Raw genomic sequence first — 21,040 nt, forward strand, 5'->3', positions numbered from 1 at the left:
CAGAGAAATTGGTTTGTATAAAGTTGACTCTGATTTGTTGAAACTTTCTTCACTGCCTGTAACTTTTATACTGTTCCATGTGTGCTTAAAGATGTATTTTAGTGATGTAAGTGGTGGCCTTCCTACAGCGAATGTTACGTTCTTCTGCTCAGTTCACCTTTCTCCCATGTATGTTGTTCAGGAAGCGGATACAGATGAGAATCAGGGGACCTTGACATTTGAAGAGTTCTGCGTGTTTTACAAGATGATGTCCTTGAGACGGGACCTCTATTTGCTGCTCCTGAGCTACAGTGACAAGAAAGACCACCTGACTGTGGAGGAGCTCGCTCAGTTTTTGAAGGTGGAACAAAAGGTATCATTAGACTATGGAATGGATTATCTTCTCAGAAGAACTTGAGAGCCGTGGGTTGCTTTTGGGCACTGGGTGTAGTTATATGTTAAAAACTCAGGATTCACTGATAAATAGCAGAAATTATAAAAAAAAAATCATACCAGTGAATCAATTGGAATATCCACCTAACAGTTTTTAAGGAATGCGGCGAGCCCAAAACCTAGCATGTATAGCTTTATCTTGTCTGTGTTGGATATGGGTATGAGTATTTTCCTACAAAGGAATGAAAATTAACTCATATTTCATTTTAGATACACTAGTAATGTTTCTCTATACTGGGAGGTACTGGTAATGGTATAAATTTAAACTTTGTATTGATTTATTCTAGCATAAATTAATATTAGTAAATCATAAATTGATATAAAATTCACTATATAGTTGGTTTTTCTGCACTGTAACAGAATTCTTAGGTCATACTGTGGACATTCATAATTCACAAAGGAAATTGGCATCAAATCATGTGCAAAGGCTAGCAAGTTAGTCTAGGCCTTGCCTAGAGTAGGAATTCTTAAATTTACTTAAAGGAAAACATTAAATTTTTATATAAAATAGGCTTTTTAAAATAAACAAGCATAGGGTTTTATATATATATTTTTCTTATTCTTCAAACTCCATTTCTCAGTACAGAGGAGAAATAAAGGGCCTTTATGTATAAATTTCAAACACGGACTCTCAGATACATGACATTTCAAGTTAATTCATTTCCTGTATGGAAAGTTTTGGTAATGTGCAAAATATACCTTTACGTGTCTCAAAACAAAGAGATATTTCTTGATATTTTATAATTTTCAGAATCTATGATAGGGAGATAGAGCGCTATCTCCCTATACTAGCATACTGTGTTTTGATCTTGTTGAGAAAGGATTCTCATGTGTGAGGGCACCTGGAACTTCTCTTTCTAATCCCCTCCTCCCCACATGCGCGTGCGCGTGTATATACACACACACACACACACACACACACACATGTGCGCGCGCAGTCCTATTTCTCAACTCTAGGCGCATAGGCATGTACCACACACAAAGCAGAGCAAGATACTTTTTTAAGGTTTTCCATTTTAAGCTCATAAAACTATGAATTAAGAAAAAAATAATGCTGTTGTATTGTTTTCCTGAATTGCTGCTTCCCTTAAAAATCTCTTTGAGGGGCTGGAGAGATGAATCCGAGTTAAGAGCATGTCTGCTTTTCCAAAGGGACTGAGCTTGATTCCCAGCACCCACCCTGGTGGCTGACACCACCTGTAACTACAGCCTCTGGGGATGTGACACCTGTGCCCCACGGGCTCCACCACTCACATGCACAGAGCACCTGTCATGAAATTAAAACAAATATGCCTGACTAGGGGGCTGGAGAGGATGCTTAGCTGGTAAGAGAGTGCCCTGCTCTTATGGAGAAACTGAGTTGAGTTCCTAGCCCCCCACCAGGGCTTGGAACAAAGGCTTGCAGCTGATTGTAACTCCAGCCCCGGGGGACCCACCATTCTCTGCCAGCCTCAGTGGGCACTTACACTCATGGGCACATCCATGCACAGAGACACACATATACACATCCATAATCCCTTTTTACAAGTATTCTTTGTGGTTCTGTGGGATGGTTCAGCATGTTAAGTTGCTTGCTACTAGCCCCCATGACCCGAGTTTAAAAACCAGAGCCCACATGATGGAAGGAGAGAACCTACAAGCACAAGCTAGCTGTCCTGTGACTGCTACCTGTGTACTGTGGTGTGGACAAGCTGTCCTGTGACTGCTTCCTGGGTACTGTGGTGTGGACAAGCTGTCCTGTGACTGCTTTCTGTGCACTGTGGTGTGGACAAGCTGTCCTGTGACTGCTTCCCGTGTACTGTGGTGTGGACAAGCTGTCCTGTGACTGCTTCCTGTGCACTGTGGTGTGGACAAGCTGTCCTGTGATTGCTTCCTGTGCACTGTGGTGCACAGGTGTCCATATGTCTTAGTTAGAGTTGCTGTTGCTGTGATAAAATGCCATGACCAAAAAGCAACTTGGAAAGGGAAGGGTTTATCTCACTCACAGTTCTATACAATGGTTCTTCATCTCCATCCTCTTCCTCCTTCTAAGCAGTATGAGCAAGAAACTCAAGCAGAACAGGAACCTAGAGGAGGAAATCAATGCAGAGGCAATGGAGTGGTGCTACTGGCTTGCTCCGTGTAGTTTGCTCAGCCTGCCTTTTTTAAAAAAAATAAAACTTAGAATCAGTTGAGGGGTATCCCTACCCAGAGTGGGTGTGGCCCTCCCCTACCGATCACTGATTAAGAAGATACCCTACAGACTTGCCTACTTTGCCTACTCACAGCCAGGTCTTGGGAGACCTTTTCTCAGTTGACGGTCCCCAATCTCAGATGACTTCAGCTTATGTCAAGCTGACATAAAACCAGCCAGGATACAAAACATACAAAGAAGTAAGTGAATGTAAGAAATGGTGCCTATGGGGAAGACCCTTGAGGACATCGGTATAGGGAGAAAGTTTCTGAACAGAACACCAATAGCATATAAGATCAAGAATTGACAAATGGGACCTCATAAAATTACAAAGTTTCTGTACGGCAAAGGACACCATCAAAAGGACAAATCGGCAACCAACAAATTGGGAAAAGATCTTCACCAATCCTACATCAGATAGAGGGCTAATATCCAATATATATAAAGAACTCAAGAAGTTAGACTCCAGAAAACCAAACAACCCTATTAAAAAATGGGGTACAGAGTTAAACAAAGAATTCTCACCTGAAGAACTTCGGATGGCGGAGAAGCATCTTAAAAAATGCTCAACTTCATTAGTCATTAGGGAAATGCAAATCAAAACAACCCTGAGATTTCACCTTACACCAGTCAGAATGGCTAAGATTAAAAATTCAGGAGACAGCAGGTGTTGGAGAGGGTGTGGAGAAAGAGGAACACTCCTCCACTGCTGGTGGGGTTGCAAATTGGTACAACCACTCTGGAAATCAGTCTGGCGGTTCCTCAGAAAACTGGGCACCTCACTTCCAGAAGATCCTGCTATACCACTCCTGGGCAATTACCCAGAGGATTCCCCACCATGTAATAAGGATACATGCTCTACTATGTTCATAGCAGCCCTATTTATAATTGCCAGATGCTGGAAAGAACCCAGGTATCCCTCAACAGAAGAGTGGATGCAAAAAATGTGGTATATCTACACAATGGAGTACTATTCAGCCATTAGAAACAATGAATTCATGAAATTCTTAGGCAAATGGATGGAGCTGGAGAACATCATACTAAGTGAGGTAACCCAGACTCAAAAGGTGAATCATGGTATGCACTCACTAATAAGTGGATATTAACCTAGAAAACTGGAATACCCAAAACGTAATCCACACATCAAATGAGGTACAAGAAGAAAGGAGGAGTGGCCCCTTGTTCTGGAAAGACTCAGTGAAGCAGTATTCGGCAAAACCAGAACGGGGAAGTGGGAAGGGGTGGGTGGGAGGACAGGGGAAGAGAAAGGGGCTTATGGGACTTTCGGGGAGTGGGGGCCTAGAAAAGGGGAAATCATTTGAAATGTAAATAAAAAATTATATCAAATAAAAAAAAAAGAAATGGTGCCTATGCTAAGATGCTAGTACATTGCTAATACACATGTACTCATGCTCACTTACTGTTGATATAATGTGAATTAAATTGAATTAAAAATGTAGTACTCTCAGTGTGTGCATGAGGTCTGTATGTGCGCATACACACACACACACACACACACACACACACACACACATACACCACAGTGTATAAGTGGAATCTAGAAGACAATTTTTTGGAGTGGGTTCTCTCCTTTCCTCTTTCCACGGGTTCCCGTGATTGACCTCTGGTCAGCCAACAAGCACCTTTACCCGGAGAGCCAGTGTGATGTACCCTAAATTAAATATTTGACGTGATTTCTTTTAAAAAAATTACATTTTTTTCAGTTGTGTGTGGGAGGGGATATGTATCTGAGTTGAACTTATTTCTGTTCCAGTGTTTTAAATCTTGAAACTTTCTTCAATTTTCCCTTGCTTAAACCAGAAAGATACTGGTTTTCCATGTCATAGCCCAAAACTTGTTTGATGTCCTTAATCTGTGCCAGCCAGTGCTGCTTGCAGGCTCAGAAGTGGCAAAAAGTCTCACTGTTCCTTGAGCTGGACAGGTACTTGCTGAATTCAAGTTTTGAATTACAGTTTGTGGGTAGATGAATTGGCTAATTAGATTCTTCAGCCTTTTGCTCGAGAGAGAATGAAAAAAAGCAGAAAGGAATTGGCAAAGTGTTCATATGTGTTTTCTCTCTCTAATTTCCTTATTACTGAGTCTTAGCCCTAAGTTTTGTTTATAATACTGTAAAAAGATTGTTTCCTGTCTATAATGAATGAGGCAACAAGTAAACCATTAGTCATTTCTGGGCTGATGTGGACTCACAGAATGCCACCGTAGTGTTTACGTGGCTGACATTTCTTTGCTGTAGAGGTGCCTGTTTCTCCATGTGCTTCCTTGTTAGGGATCTAAGTACTGCATGCCAACGGATTGTGCAGCAGAAGTGGCATCATTGCTCTGCTGTTTAATTACATTGTTTTTTAAAATTTTGTTTCAAAGCCCTCTATAAAACAGAGACTTTGCCCACATAATCGTTCCTGTTTGTCTATTGGGCTAATTTTGGGGACGTGTATGTGTAAGAGAGATGAAGAAGAGACACAAGCAAGCCGACAGGGAGATAAGCAAACAAAGGTGATGCTGGACCAGTTTACTGCGGAGACCAATCCCATTTCAAGGCTGAGAGAAGCAGCTTGGCCACAGCCCATTAGCTCTCACTTCAAAGAAAGCTGTACTCAGTCACCAACCGTTTCCAGTACCTTTCTTGGTTTCTCTTCTTAAAGTGAAATGTATTCAACTTGAGTTCTGATATTCCTTTTTTAATTCTCTATTCAAACCAGTTAGTGCTTTGTGGACTTTATTATTGCTATTATTGTTGCTGTTTGTTTGTTTGTTTGTTTGTTGTTAAACTATATGGTAGGATAGAGTGAAGCTGGTCTGGGTATACGCCTTGCTTGTTTGGCTCGGATCACATTCGCCTCTGTATTAGCTACTTTCCTACTGCCAGGATAAAACATCAAGACCATAACTGGACGTAAGGGTTAGAATCTGTGATGAATAAGGTATGGAGGCAGGAACAGCTGAGAGCTCATATCTTAACCCTCAAGCAGGAGGTAGAGAAAGCAAACTGAAAATGAGTCCTTTGAAACATCAAAGCCTGTCCCCAGTGACAGACCTCCTTCAACAAGGCCATACCTCCTAATCTTTCCAAACCATTTCCACCAACTGGGGTCCAAGTATTCGAGCCTGTGTGGGGGGTGTTTTCATTCAAACCACCACGACCTTTCACTCACAAGGTCTGTGACTCTTAAAATTCTCTTGGTAGCCATATTGGTCTGGCAGGATTAGGATAGAAATGGGAATAGTCGGTTGTAGTTAATTTCTGTATTAACTGTTTAATAAATTGTCATGTTTACTCAGTTGTACATATTTGCCACTTCCAAGGAGCCTATGCAGGATTATGCATGAGCAGGTACCCATGAGGTTATACAATTCCATAGAAAATATAAAAAATACAGATATACGGATTTCTGTGAAATATTTTCATGACACTAGGAGACTCTGTAAGGAAGAGAGGAAGTGCGAGTGGAATTGTCTGTATGTGCTTAATGCCAGGCCTGATCCCTCAGGACAGAGGCTGGGCTGGGCTGTGATAGCGTGCTGCTGGATAGGACAGAAGAGGAACTCGGCGAGAGCTGCTCGTTCAGATCCGTTGGGCATCTCTGTCCTTGGCTCCCTCTCTGTAGGTATACACAGGATATCTTCTGAATGAGAGTATCCCACTGTAACTTGTGGGGAAAAACCAAAAAGCAGAAAGTCCTTCCCAGGAGTAAATACCCGCTTAAAAGGGAAGGCCTGGGGGTAGTCGGAGACACCTTCCTGCAGTTGTTATTTCTTAATATTCCAAGGTGCTCGTCCTGGATGTCATCACTTACACACAACTGCAATTTTCAGTGTCAGTTTCCCTTTGGCTCGGCCATGATGTACTTTAATAATAATAATAATAATAATAATAATAATAATAATAATAATAAAGTGCTCTTTGTCCCCTGATGTTTATTATGAACCATTAAAACCCTTAGGATTTGCTGAGTGATTGGATAACTTTTGTTACTTCCAGTGAGTCAGTCCCCTTCAAATTTTAATTTTCTGGACCTCCGAGTAGTCCATCCATGTGTTGGGAGGTTGCGAGCTCCCATTTCCACGTTTGGGCATTGGGAAGGGACAGGGAGCTGGGGGTTGAGTTAATAATTTGGGAGATGATTCCATCAGTCTGTACCTTCATGCTTATATCATGGACAGTCCACAAATAAAATGCCCTGCTGCTCAAGGCTTCACAAACACATTCAGTGCCTTTGGGGTAGGTGTCCAGAGAAGCCACAGGTCTCTGTAGTCATCTCACTTTCTATGCATTTCTTTTGTTTGGCTGTTCCTTAGTTGCCATTTAGTATACACAGATTATGGGAAGAAACGCATGGCCCCTCTATTCAGGGTCATTCTATCGAAAGACTGAGCCTGAAGGAGGGCTGGGGCAACAGTTAAATCAGCCCTTGATGACCTGAAACAGGCTTCTCTGAGCCCTCTTCACAGGCTCTTCTCTTGGCATTATTTCTAAGAATCCACCTGCACCAAGAATCATGGTGTTCTCTAAGACAGGATTCTCATCCTTAGCATCCAAACTCCTGGGCCTCTGCCCCGGGCCCTGGTCGATGTCAGAGCATCTTGGCTGGCTTTCTGCAGGAATCCTGTCTGTCTAGCTTGAGTTCTCTTTCCCTGTAGGTAGCGCTTTATCTGCTCATCCCTATTCTTGATTTTGAGCCTTGGTTTCTTTTTTTATACAAAGGGCATCTGGTACCCACTTTTCCCACCTACAATGTCAAATTGAAGGTTGATCTTGGTGAATGTAACTGGATAGTCAGAAGTGCAGCAATGTGAAGAGTTAAAATTAAAATACACAAATCTAGTGGCTTTAACTTCATCCAGGCTGGTGGAACCACTCCAAGCCATTTGAATGGCAATAGTGCACATCGCTTGCTGAGGGGCATGCATTTCCTCATTCTTTCTGCTTGTGTTGAAGTTCTGCCAGGAAATGTTTTTGAAGGGGGTCGGGGGGGGGGGGGGGGGGACAAAAGCCAGTGCTGTGTGAAGTCTGCCCTAGGTAATCTGTATCTGGTTTAATTTTCTTTCTTTTCTTTTTCTTTTTTCTTTTGGTTATCTTTTCCTTAATATTTTTAGTTATTTTATTTATTTGCATTTTAAATGTTATCCCCATTCCCAATTTCCTCTCCACAAGCCTCCTATTCCTTCCTCCCTCCCCCTGCCTCTATGAGGGTGCTCCCCTCTGCCCCCCTCCTGCCTCAGAGGCCTAGCATTCCCCTATCCTGGGTCATCAAGCCTCCACTGGACCAAAGGGCTTCCCTCTCAGTGATGCCAGATAAGGCCATTCTTTACTACATATTCAGCTGGAGCCATGGATACCCACTCTCCACTCTGTGGTTGGTGGTTGGTGGTTGGTGGTTTAGTCCCTGTGAGCTTTGGGGGTCTGGTTGGTTAATATTGTTGTTATTCGTATGAGGTTGCAAACCCCTTCGCTCCTACAGTCCTTGCTATAACTTCCCCATTGGAGTCCCCATGCTCAGTCCAATGTTTGGCTGTGTACATTCGATTCTGTATTGGTCAGGCTCTGGCAGAGCCTTTTAGGGGACAGCTATACCAGGTTCCTGTCAGCAAGCACTTCTTGCTTATTGCATTATTGCATCAGCAATAGTGTCTGGGTTTGGTGTCTGCCCGTGGTATGCATACCCAATCGAGGCAGTCTCTGGACACCCTTTTCTTCAGTCTCTGTTCCAGTCTTTTTTCCTGTATTTCCTTTAGACAGGAGCAATTCTGGGTTAAAATTTTTGGAGATGGGTGGGCAGCTCCGGGACATGCCTAACCTCTGGATATGGTCTTGACAGGTTCTCCCTCCCTTTTGTTGGGTATTTCAGCAAGTGTCATCTCCCATGGGGCCTTGGGAGGCTCTTGCTTTCTTGGTTTAATTTTCTAAATTAGCTTGAAGCTACTTACACATGGGCAGGGCATGAAAGACTGTCTGTATCTATATGTCTGTCTGTCTGTCTATCTATCTATCTATCTATCTATCTATCTATCTATCTATCTATCTATCGACATTATGGCACTTCAGGAGACAGAAACCACACAGGAACATTTTAATGTATAGACACTTTAAGGTCCCATATTTCAAACACTATAGAACTGAATCACAAGGTAGGGAAGTATTTGCAACACACTAAGAAACAAATACTGAGTTTCCATAGTATGGGAAATGCTTTTATGGGTCAGGGTACCTATAAACACTTTGCCCTTACTAGTAATTAAAAATGCAACAGTAAGCCAAAAGATTATTATTTTGACCCATTAATTTAGTGAACATTTACAACCATAGTAACTACTCTAGCTTGTAAATGGTCTAATTATGTCACTTTTACAAGTCTGCAAATTTTCAGAATTTACCAAACTTTGATCTACTTTATTTTCAGTCATTTATTCTAAAAAAGTAGCTAAGTAAGTACAGAAAATTTTGGAAAGTTGTGCTCTTCAGCATTCTGTAGAATGAGTAAAAATTGAAGACAACCTATAGTGTGCAGTAAGAGAGCTTGATAGCATTTGAGTTTTGAAACAGTGGGACAAACCTGAGGCATTTTGGTCTCTGTGCCACTGATTCATTATTTTTTTAAGACACAAGTTTATTATAAACACTAAGATTGTTCACCTTATAAAGTATACTTAGTTCCAATACAAAACAGCACTGCTGGCTGCAGGTAGTATCACATATGTAATATCAAATACTGGCCCATAAGTAGATTTTACCCAACTCCATCTTCATCAGGTAGAATATTAGAAATTTATCTTATGGTAGCATTACCAGTTACAGTGAATTGAATATGCGTACCCAAAGATCTAAGTGATGATTCTTAGTACTCATGAATGTGCTGGAGCTAAATTGAATGTTTATGTGTTGATAAATACAATTGCAATCTTATTTACCTGGACTTGAGGTAGGTATTAGATGCCAAAGTAAGAGTTTTCATAAAAGAACAGTAGAAAAAGGGACACAGGAAGAAGGCCTTCTGGAGGAGGTGGAGACTGTAGTATTCCTCAATCCAAGGGACGCATGCGATGTTCAGATACAAGGAGAGGTGGGGACAGGTTCTCCCTTGGAGCCTCCAGGGAAGCTAGTCCTGCTGACACCTTGGTTTTGGACTTTTGCCTTTCCTTACCATGGCAGAATAAGTATCTGTTGTTTTAAGCCAGCAGCTTGTTGGTTACAGTAGTCCTAGATATCTACCATAACAACCCAAAGTGTGTGTGTGTGTGTGTGTGTGTGTGTGTGTGTGTGGTGGGAGGGTGCTATCTGAAGAAGAAATTAACTATATCAGTAGCCAAATACAGTAGTAGTATGGCCCAAGTGTCCCTCAATAAAGCCAGGAATGAGCTGTATTCATGAATCTTCTGTCCAGCTGATTATTGACTTGATTTTAATTGTTTAAATAATTTTAAGCATCCTTAGTGTCATCTGTCACTCCCTCTTCTCAGCCTTTACCCCGGTAAATTCTTCCTCTGTTTATTCCCTTCCCCTACTCACCTGTATTCTACTGTGCCCTCTCTAGAGCTCTTTGTCACCCCCTTCTGTGAATGGTTCTTTTTATCTTCTCTGCTTCTACACTCAAACCCTAGGACTGCGGAGGTTAACCGTGTGAGTGAGGAAAGCCTGTACTATTAAAAAACTGAAAACAAACAAATCGAAACAGGAAACTCAGTGGAGGTGGAATAGATGTAACATCGGAAGAGCAAATGTCAGAAACTGGTTGGTAACGTCATCAGAATAAGAGAATTATATCTGTCAGCTGAAAATGAGACACCACGAGAAAAGCTACAGTGGGGGAAAAGGAGCTGCAAGAAAGTTTTCATTTGAGAGCAGAGAGGTAAACACTGAGGATTTATGAAGCAGAGGGAGGAGAACAGACTAGGAGCTGGGAGGAAATTATCAAGCAAGAAAAAATAAAGCGATGAGCTTAAAAAGAGATGAATCTCCAGAGAAGCCAGTTGAGGACCATGAGCGCTGTGGAAGAAGAGCCAGTCCGATGCAAATCAGATTCATTATTGTAAAACTAAAGTGAAAAAATTAAAAAACGACCAGCGCTAACTGAGTCAAACCTAAGCAGGATGAATAGACAGGGTTGGCATAAGCACCACATCAGGGCCTTCCCAAAACCCCTTGGAAGCCGAGGAACAACACAGGAGCAGTGATTCCTACCTAGAATTTTCTGCCTCGCTAAACCATCAAAACAGGTGTGTGTGCATGTGTGCGTGCATACGTGCGTACACGTGCGTGCCCCATCTGACTTTGTTAGAGAGCTCTTATTGAAGTCAGGGCTGAAGCTCATCAGAGCTCTAAATCAGACAAGCTCAGAAGAGGCAGTTATTGAAGGGGACAATGGAATTCAGAGGCCATGTCTTCCCTTTCTGTTATGGGAAAAATGTACTGAGGTGCCATTAGAATCATGGGAAGTATTTGTGGTAGACTATTAAATTTTACTGCATAGCATAGTCACTAGTGTGCAATGCTTGCATAGATGGAATCGTTTAAAGGCCAGGTTATGAAGTAAGCACTATGTAGATACACAGTGGGATGATAGCCAAAGTGGGAAAGCCTTGTTGTTTAACATAGTAAGGCAACAGGTACTTCTTTCTATAAAATAGAAGCGTAAAGACAAAAGGAGGGTGATGATCCACTTCAAAATCAGATATTAAGTATTAGCTTTGTTTGTTGTCTTTGGAGGAAAGAGTCTGAGCTTATCAAAAGGAATTGTATTTAGTTATTAATTCCACAATTTTGACTTACTCAATAATAGGCCGAGTTATTCAGATAAAAATAAGTTCAGCAATATTAAAGTTTGCAAATTCTATCTCAACTGTGTGTCTAATGTGCTCAGGAATGTGACCATGGGAAATGTAATCACTTACTCCACTGACTCTGGGAATTTCTGTTGCTGGAAATATGTTTCTAGAGTACTAACAAGTCTGAGGATAGGTGGGGTCAGAACCTGGATACTTTCACAGATTGATTGCTGGTTCCTATAACTAATCTATATTGTGTGTGTTTACCTATAACGTGAGGACTTTTCCTCTTCTAGATGATTTTAAATTATAGTAGTTAACAGAAGAGAATGAGTCCAGTCTTAAAAATGCAACTAATCAGAGTCCAATAACTGGTTTGAAAATTGTAATACCTTCAGACGATTCATAAATTTCAGCTATACTGAAAAGCCAACTGTTTGTACTAAATACAAATTGTATTTTGTACTAAAATACAAATATTTTAGTAAACATGAAGACATCAAGGGATTAGACCTATATGAAAGAAAAAGGTTTAGACTTAAAATCTGGAAGGTCCAAATGTGAATCTTGGTTCTTGCCTCTTACAGTCCTGGGACTTTTGAGATACTACTAAATTATTCTCTGCATTAGCTGTGTTTTCTATAAACTGAGAAGTGTGGATGACAGTTGTATGGGCTGGAGAGACGACTTAGTGATTAAGAATGCGTGCCTCTCTTGTCAGCATACATTGACTCAGACTCACATTAACAGGCTCAGGGCTTCGTCTACTTCCTACAACAGGCACCTGTGCACATGGCGCACATTTAAAAACAACGATGATTGTAATTATTATCTTGCTTTTATAGCAATATGTGCATGTAACAGGCATCTTAAAGTGAGGCTTAAAATAAAATTGTGTCATGCTGTTGAGATGCTACTTACATGAGAAGGTTTGGGGCCTGATGAGTGGATTCACTTGACCTTTAACTCTTGTTAACGCAGTACTTCACACTACATTTGGTAGAGAGTTATTTCTAGAAATGTCTTAGGTGTCTTTACTAATATTTTCATTAATATGGTGAATATTTTTTAAGTATGATTTCTAAAAAAATCTATTTCTGGTTTGCATCTCATGGTAATGAATTCTCTGCTCATCTACTGTGAACTTTTCTCTAGAATGAGGGATAGTTTGTTGTATGTACCTTGCGTTAGATCTCATGGGATCCTGGTGGTTTACCTGAGTGTACCATAGAACAAAGGCCTCACAACTGCAAAACTGCAAAGGGACCCAGTCTTTCCATGGTGCATAAAGTTACTGGTGTGGTTCTTTTTCTATTGTGAGAGATGGATATGTGTGTTAAGTCTAGCTCATAGTAGACAAGCTAAGGAGCTGTTCACAGCCTTCTGGGTGTCCGGAGTATCTTGGGAGTTTTACAGTTCTGTTTACTTAACCATATTTTCATATTAAGTCCTATTAAATAGATGATTTAAATAAAAAAACATAGATTTTACTAAAACCCATTGAACCTAAAAAACATTGGAATCTTGGAGAGATATAACATATAATAAATACAATATGTTTTTAGTATTTGTTATTTCATATTGGCGCACAACATTGGCTTCACTTATCATTATTCATAAGTATTTTTTTTTAAGATTTACTTATTTTATTTAGATGAGTACGCCATGGTTGTCTTCAGACACACCAGAAGAGGGCATCAGATCCCATTACGGATGGCTGTGAGCCACCATGTGGCTGCTGGGAACTGAACTCAGGACCTCTGGAAGAACAGTCAGTGTTCTTATCTGCTGAGCCATCTCTCCAGGCCCTATTCATCAGAAATTTTAAAAGGTCACTGTTAGATTCCTGAGCAAATGTTTTTTTTTTTTTTTTTTTTTTTTTTTTTTTTTTTTTTTTAAATAAAAGTGTCATTTCTTTTTCTTTTTTGGGTTCTGAGATCACAGATTTTTGAATGTTAGGCAAGTGCTCTAACATTGAGCTACAGTCCCAAGGCTTTACTTTGCTATTTAAAGAAACTATTTCTAAAGAGTTTACTTTCCCTTATTGTGTATATATGCACACAGCAGCCTGGAGGCTGGCAGTGCTAAGAGCATGTACTGCCTTGTTGTCACTACAATGCTCCCCTAAAGCACTCCCTGACCCTCAGCACTGCTCTATTTGGTAGTCATGCCAAGGGGAAGTGGGTTCTGTAGTCACCCAGTTTCTGTGAGCTGCTTGATCTGAACAAAAGCCACATAGCTGTAGAGTCCTTTGTTATGCTCCCTCCTTAGCCAGCTTTTCTTTGTTCATTTATTCTCGTTTTTTCTGTGGTCCTGAATCTCCATAGGGGACTACTCAGTGGAAGACTCTTCAAGAATGCCCATGCAGCTGAATCCATTCAGTTAGAAAACATCCTGTTTTCACAGATCATAGTTTTCTTTCCACATCTATTTGGATTTTTTTGTTTCTTTCTTTCCTTTATTTTTACTATATATATTCTTTATTTACATTTCAAATGATTTCCCCTTTCCTGGTTCTGCCCACCCTGAAAGTCCCTTAAGCCCACTTCCCTCCCCCTGTTCCCCAATCAACCCCCTCCCGCTTCCTGGGAGTCCTGGTATTCCCCTACACTGCTATATTGAGCCTTTCCAGAACCAGGGGCCTCTCCTTCCTTCTTGGACATCATCTGATATGTGAATTGTGTCTTGGGAATTCTGAGCTTCTGGGCTAATATCTACTTATCAGTGAGTGCATACCATGTATGTTCTTTTGTGATTGGATTACCTCACTTAGGATGATATTTTCCAGTTCCACCCATTTGCCTGAGAACTTCATGAATTCATTGTTTTTAATAGCTGAGTAGTATTTCATAGTACACATTTCATACCACATTTTCTGTATCCATTTTTCCATTGAGGGACATCTGGTAAACAAATTCAGCAAAGTAGCCAGATTACAAAATTAACTCAAGCAAATCAGTAGCCTTCCTATACTCAAAAGATAAACACAAATGAAAGAAATTAGGGAAATGACACCCTTCACAATAGCCACAAATAATAGAAAGTATCTTGGTGTGACTCTAACCAAACAAGTGAAAGATCTGTATGACAAGAACTTCATGTCTCTGAAGAAAGAAATTGAAGAAGATCTCAGAAGGTAGAAAAATCTTCTGTGCTCGTGGATTTGCAGGATTAATATAGTAAAAATGGCCATTTTGCCAAAAGCAATCTACCGATTCAATGTGATCCCCATCAAAATCCCAACTCAATTCTTCATAGAGCTAGAAAGAGCAATTCTCAAATTCATCTGGAATAACAAAAAAAAAAAAAAAAAAAAAACCCCAAACCAAAACAAAAAAAAAACAAACAAACAAACAAAAAAAAAAAAAAAAACAAGACTAGCTAAAATTATTCTCAACAGTAAAAGAACTTCTGGGGGAAGCACTACTACAGAGCAATAGTGTTAAAAACTGCATGGTATCTATTTGTGATTATCATGGTTTAGGTTTTTTTTAATGTAAAAATCACTTATTTAGCAAATAGCTACTATATCGTGAGTGGGTTTTAGACAATGCTTTAGCATTAATTTTCTTCTATTCCTTCATGGAGAGTATTTGTCTAAGAGTTGAAGGGGTGTGTTCACTAACTAAAGCTGACGGGTGCCTAGGAAGGGTAAGATCATAATCATCCTCCAGAGATACAAGGGAAAAGGAGCCCGGAGACTCCCTACAGTGCTTCCTGCCATGGGGGTGGGGGGGAATACTGATCAAGACTCCTTGCAGCAGTAGAGGGCCACGGCTCACAAAGAAAGATGCGGGTGCTTTCTTTCAATTCTGCTTTCTTTAGATGAGTAATGTGACACTGGACTATTGTCTGGACATCATAAAGAAGTTTGAAGTTTCTGAAGAAAACAAAGTGAAAAACGTCCTCGGTATAGAAGGTAACCATAGTGGTCCTACTCTCTCTGCCTTCCCTGTCGGCTACACTAAATGTTATTATTATAGTTCTTAGGAAGCAAAATTGAGAAATACTTGGAGAAGCCAAGAAAGCATATATTTTCAGGCAAAGCAGATCTCTGGTTTTGTTTTTCTCTTTTTTGCAGTACTCCTTAAGCTACCATTGTGTGTAATGAAAGCCAAGAAATATTTGGACTTTGCCCAAGTGGATAAAAAAATTTTTTTGGAAGTAGTCATGTACTGATAATTGCAGGAGGAAAATTTGGCCCCCAAACAAATAATCTACAAAATTACTGACTTGAAAATAAACATTTTTTAAAAAATCAAAATGTTAGGAATAGATTTGTTTTTCCTAATTGGTAGAGTTTTAGAAACTATTAGAAATGGGTGTGTTGTCAATATTACCGCCTTTTTATAGCTGAGGAAAGAAAGGCCAAAAGAAATGAAATAATTTAATTATCATTATGCCCTAAAAAGCTAGCCCCTATGATTTCTACATTTAAAACATGGCATAAGTATAGCTACTGTGTGTATGCCTTTAAAATATGCAGGGAAATAAATTATAGGCTCTGGGATTTCCCAAGCAGAACAGATTGTTTTAATTGAAGTCTTCAGGAAACTCAACTTTCCCGAAGAACATGCAAAGCCACAATTGACTGTTAACTTCTGGAATTCCCCTACCGCCCTTATCAGTATAGTTAAGGGTGCATGTGTGAAGTGTGTGTGTGTGTGTATGTGTGTGTGTGTGTGTAGTGTGTGTGTGTGTATGTGTGTGTGTATGTGTGTGTATGTATGTGTGTGTGTGTGTGTGTATGTGTGTGTGTATGTGTGTGTGTGTGTATGTGTGTGTGTATGTGTGTGTGTATGTATGTGTGTGTGTGTGGGGGTGTGTGTGTGTGTGTGTGCGTGCATGTGCAACAGTCAGGCTCATATCATCGTACATGGCCTGATAAGGAATCTTTAATCCCAAGCATTAAAGCTGGAAGAGAATTAGAAGGAAGAGGAATAATTTAAAATTTCCATTAAAACTATTTACAAAACAGAAGACTAACTTGGGCCTCTTAAGACTGTGCTCAGATATGAATACTTTTTTTGAGGCTTCTCTCTGAGATGCAGTTAAATGTGCTATCCAGTTGTAAACATAAAGGTCACCAGGAAGAGACTATGAAGACTCGACATCATTCACTGATCAGATTTTACCAAACAAGTCTTAAAGACTTGAAGCAACCTGTCACAATAGTGACCACTTCTGGCCACTTTTTTTTTTTTCATAAATCCCATGATGATGGCTTTCTCTTCTACTCGGGCTTTAAGCAAAACTTATAGAAAACAAAATCTGTCCATTTCCTATATAAATAAGGCATTATTTTAAAGTTATTTATGTGAAATCATTGGCAGTATTTTTTTCCAAAACAAGTTTCCAAGTTAGTTACCCTCTGAATTTAGCCCGTATGTGCTAGTTCTCAGAACATTGGAACACCTTAATGCTGCAGGTTGATTGAGGTTCAATATGACAGCGATCATCTCTGAGGGCACATTACTTAAGCATACCTTGAGGTTAATAGTTAATAAATACTCTTTTTAAGATGTCAGCTAATTTTTCTGAATGATATATTTAAAGTCACACCTTTTGATTTGTCATCAGGGAAATCTCTCATTGCCCCAGGTGTCACCACAAGCCTTGTCTTTGCTTATGACTGTTCTTTGTCCCTTTTGTCCCTCTGGGCATCAGCCATGTAGATGCTCTGTAAAAGCTGTGGCTTTTCTCTCTCCTTTGAGGCTTCACGAACTTCATGCGCAGTCCCGCTTGTGACGTCTTTAACCCTTTGCACCATGAGGTGTACCAGGACATGGATCAGCCCCTCTGCAACTACTACATCGCTTCATCTCACAACACATACCTGACTGGGGACCAGCTCCTGTCTCAATCCAAAGTGGACATGTATGCACGGGTGCTACAGGAGGGCTGTCGATGTGTGGAAGGTAAGAATAGTTTGTCTGAGCTCAGGTGTGATTGGTGAATGTGCTATTTGAATAGCAGAGGTTCAAGAGGCCTTTCTATACTAATTAGAGATATTTCTCCATTAAAAGTCATCCTCCTCTGTTTCCTTATTTTTCAGTCATGGGGGACAGAGAAATGTGCCAATATTTGAGAAACATACCTTGAATAGCAAAAAAGAACAAAATCAAAAACAAAACTTTGAAAAGTAATAACTTTCTTGAAAAAATATTTTAAAATTGGAGCTATTTTGAAGAGACTTCATAGCCTACATTTATTAAATTGATAATCAGTTCCAGGGATGAGAATAGTGATATTAGTAAGATGTGATATTAGTCTTTGAAGAGCTTGCAATTTATCAGGGCGCATGTACATAGAAATATTGGTGTGATATGAGAATTCTATTAGCTTCAAGTACAGGCATGATATTGAATTGTTCATATAAGCCAGTAGGGTAAAATATAAGCAATCAAACAGAGTTGGGCCAGGCAAAATGGTTTTTGGTTCAAATTTTGATTTGGGGGACCCGTGAAGGAATTTTTGCTCCAAGAGAGAGAATTATTTTGGGTTACTGCTTGAAGAGGCCAGATCACAACTAAGGGGAAGGCAAAGCAGTGAGAGCCTGGGGTGGGCAGCTACGCTGTCCGCACAGCCAGGAAGCGGAGAGAGATGAACAGGAGCTAGGGCTCAAGCTGTCTCATTCTCCATTTCGTTATTCCGTCTGGGCTCCACGCTCATGGATGGTGTGTTATCCATGGTTGGTTTGTTATCCATGTTTAAGTGGGTCCTCCATCCCCAGCTAAACCTTTCTATATTTTAAACTCATAATAGAAAATGCATTTAATCTCCTAAGAGTCTCCAATGGGTTAATAGCCAATACTATTTAAGGTTCAGTTTCTTCTCAGACTCAGTTATCACAGAACTGGGAGCCTCCTGTAAATTCCCCAAATAATACAATGGCACAGAGCACATAACCATTCCAGAATGGAGACATGGGATTCTAGCCAAGAGAGAATAGACCAAAGAAGACTGAAGTCCACCAGGGTTAACACCAAATCCTCCACCACTATGTCTAGAATTTGGAGCCCTTGGTGGCTTCATCTAGATTGAAACAATATTGAGTAATCATTTCTGGGAGCTCTGTCACCTGTTAATTCTGTGCTTTCTCCTTTGAGTTTTATTTTTTTTAACTCAATAATCCTCTGTAGCTTTACCCGGTGAACATCTAACATCCCTCATATCTCTAATATCCCTGATCTTCATTGCAACTTAGGCTCCCTCTCAGGAGCCCCGGTTAGGGAATCCTACCATGCTACAGACCTCAAAGGATGTTTAGAACCTTGGTGCAAGCCTCCCAACTCCTTAATCTTGAATCTTGTATGCCTTTCAAACCAGCTCTATGTGCCTAGTGCTAAGTTCTGCTATTGCTTGAGATGTAGCCTGGCGCAGTTGGACCAGCGCTGCAGTGGGGCCTCTGTGTCCTTCTGTGGCTGAGCGGCTGAGCCTAGGACAAGACTTCCCTTCATTAGCCTGGCTCAAGCAGGATGTCCTGAGGAAACTCTCTCATGTCAAAGGTTTTCAAATGAGTTTACATATGTTTCCTTCTGGAGCTTTGGATGGACCAAGTCTCGGCGCCTTGTCCTCATATCACCTGCTACTGTCTAGTGCAAAGCTTTCATTTTTCTCTTAATGCCCCTCCCCCAGTTGCTGGGGCTTGAACCCAGGTCCTCAAGATGCTAGGTGTGTGCTCTACCATGTGAGCTCTACCTCAGCTGAGAGGCACTAACTTCTTTAATAATTATAGCCCGCTTGTCCCCACCTGCTCTGTGTTCATTTTTAACAGTTATTTTTTAAAGCTGTTCTTTCCTCACCGCCCTCACTGAGCTGCATTTCTTCCATATATATTTGTGTTCCACTTTCTGCTGTGTCTCACTGTAAATCTGGATAAATGTAAAGGACAATAATAACAGTGACACATCCTGAATGTTACCGTCTTCAGATTTTCTTTGCCAAAGCAATTAATCCATTATTTTTGGATCCAGTTTCATTTAAGTTTGAGGACACAGGCAGATTCCCTGCTAGCGTATACTGTAAATAGCTCCTAATGGTGCTTGTGTTCCACCGTCCGCCTTCTGTCGGCATGCTGGACTTGCAAAACTACACCAGAACAGCCTATTAATAACATTCTAGAGCTTTTCTCCCGCATACCCTCTGTGGACACTTCGATGTGCTTTCCACACATTAGTTCCAGAGGCCTGTGAGTCTCATGATCGGGTGTATCACACCAGTGTGCACACTTCATGTTACATGTTTCTATAGTGGTCACTTTTCTCAGCACTCTGACCAAATACTTGCTGAGAAGCAGCATAAAGGAGGAGGCATTTATGTCACCAGCTCTAAGGTGTGAGGATGCAAGCCCTTCACGGTGGGCAGCAGTGAGAGCAGCATGAGGCTGTGGTGTCAGGAGCGTGAGGCTGCTGACTTATGTCTCCACAGATCAGAAAACAGAGAAAGGGGAATGTGGACCCCTAGCTAAGGGTTTTTAAATGTGCAGGTGTAGTACTCTTCTTATAGATAAGCTAGTGCTATCTATGCAGGTATAGGTTGCCACACACACACACACACACACACACACACACACACACACACACAAAGTCTGCTTGTAGAGGAAGAGGGGAAGTGGGAACTGAATTTGGAGACTGGTGGGACACTTATTATTTAAAGAAAGAATTAAAAATGTCAGACTTGTCGGTTCTGCTTAGACAAGGCCCTAACATAGCAAGGCTAGGTAGGTCCTAGTGAGACCCTGTTCAAAATAGAAATGCAAGAGGATTGATCAGTTTCAATTCAATCTCTTGTATCTTAAAAACAAATAATGACATGAGGAGGTGAGCCTATTGAAGCTCAGTAAGAGAACGGGAGAAGCTGAGAGTGGATGATGGCTCCATCCTAGGGTAATGGGAATCTGAAGAGAACAGCACACGAGGACGGTTTTCTATCTGCTCAGTTGAGACTGACTTTGCAGCATTTAAACCCATGTCTTTCTCTGTTGTTTGGATAACAATATCTAAACTAAATAGAATGATCCAGAAATGATCATATAAAGGATTCATAGGTCTCTATGGATAAGGATATTTGATGTTGGAGGTAGTTGTGTGTGTGTGTGTGTGTGTGTGTGTGTGTGTGTGTGTGTGGTATTCTGTTGTGTTGTTAACCTCAATTAACAGAAGCCGGATACATTCAGACAGAATATATTAGAAACTGTCTACATCAGCTGTGGATAGTCTGCCTGTGTTTTAAATATTAGCAGAAGAATACTGTTTCATGACTGATGATATGAAATATGTCAGTGTGAGGAGGAAATCATATATTGATGTGCCTTTTAAATTTTGCACTGTTTCTTTGAAAGATATTACTATATTATCTGCTATATCATTTCTGCTTTAAAAATAGGACTGTAGGTCAGGGCAAGGGATGTTGAAATTGCACACAGTGATGCACTGCCTGAAGGTAGTGATACATTCTAGCAAATGTGGCAGGAAATTTTGCCCCAACTATCAGGTGTGCTTGCACAAACCCAAGTGGTATGGCTTAGTTTGCTTCTTAATGTGATCAGGAGACAAAGCAGACATGATCTGTAGGAAACTGTTGCCTATGGAAAAGAGCCTATTGTTTTCTAATAAATGTTTTCATAAATTGAAAAAAACACTCTGAAATAAT

The 21,040-nt window shown here is 40.6% G+C and overlaps 1 protein-coding gene across 3 annotated transcripts in view; it reads left to right on the forward strand.

The window, feature by feature from the left end:
• Positions 1-21,040, forward strand: part of Plch1 (phospholipase C eta 1) — a 183,929-nt gene that overhangs the window by 108,404 nt on the left and 54,485 nt on the right. For all 3 annotated transcript variants that reach the window (XM_052180407.1, XM_052180408.1, XM_052180409.1), the window contains exons 5-7: positions 182-352; positions 15,212-15,305; positions 17,101-17,304. In XM_052180407.1, the coding sequence (XP_052036367.1) occupies positions 182-352; positions 15,212-15,305; positions 17,101-17,304 (469 nt within the window). The remainder of the gene's footprint in view (positions 1-181; positions 353-15,211; positions 15,306-17,100; positions 17,305-21,040) is intronic.

This window comes from Apodemus sylvaticus, chromosome 4 (genome assembly GCF_947179515.1).
Source record: "Apodemus sylvaticus chromosome 4, mApoSyl1.1, whole genome shotgun sequence".
Lineage (NCBI taxonomy): Eukaryota > Metazoa > Chordata > Mammalia > Rodentia > Muridae > Apodemus > Apodemus sylvaticus.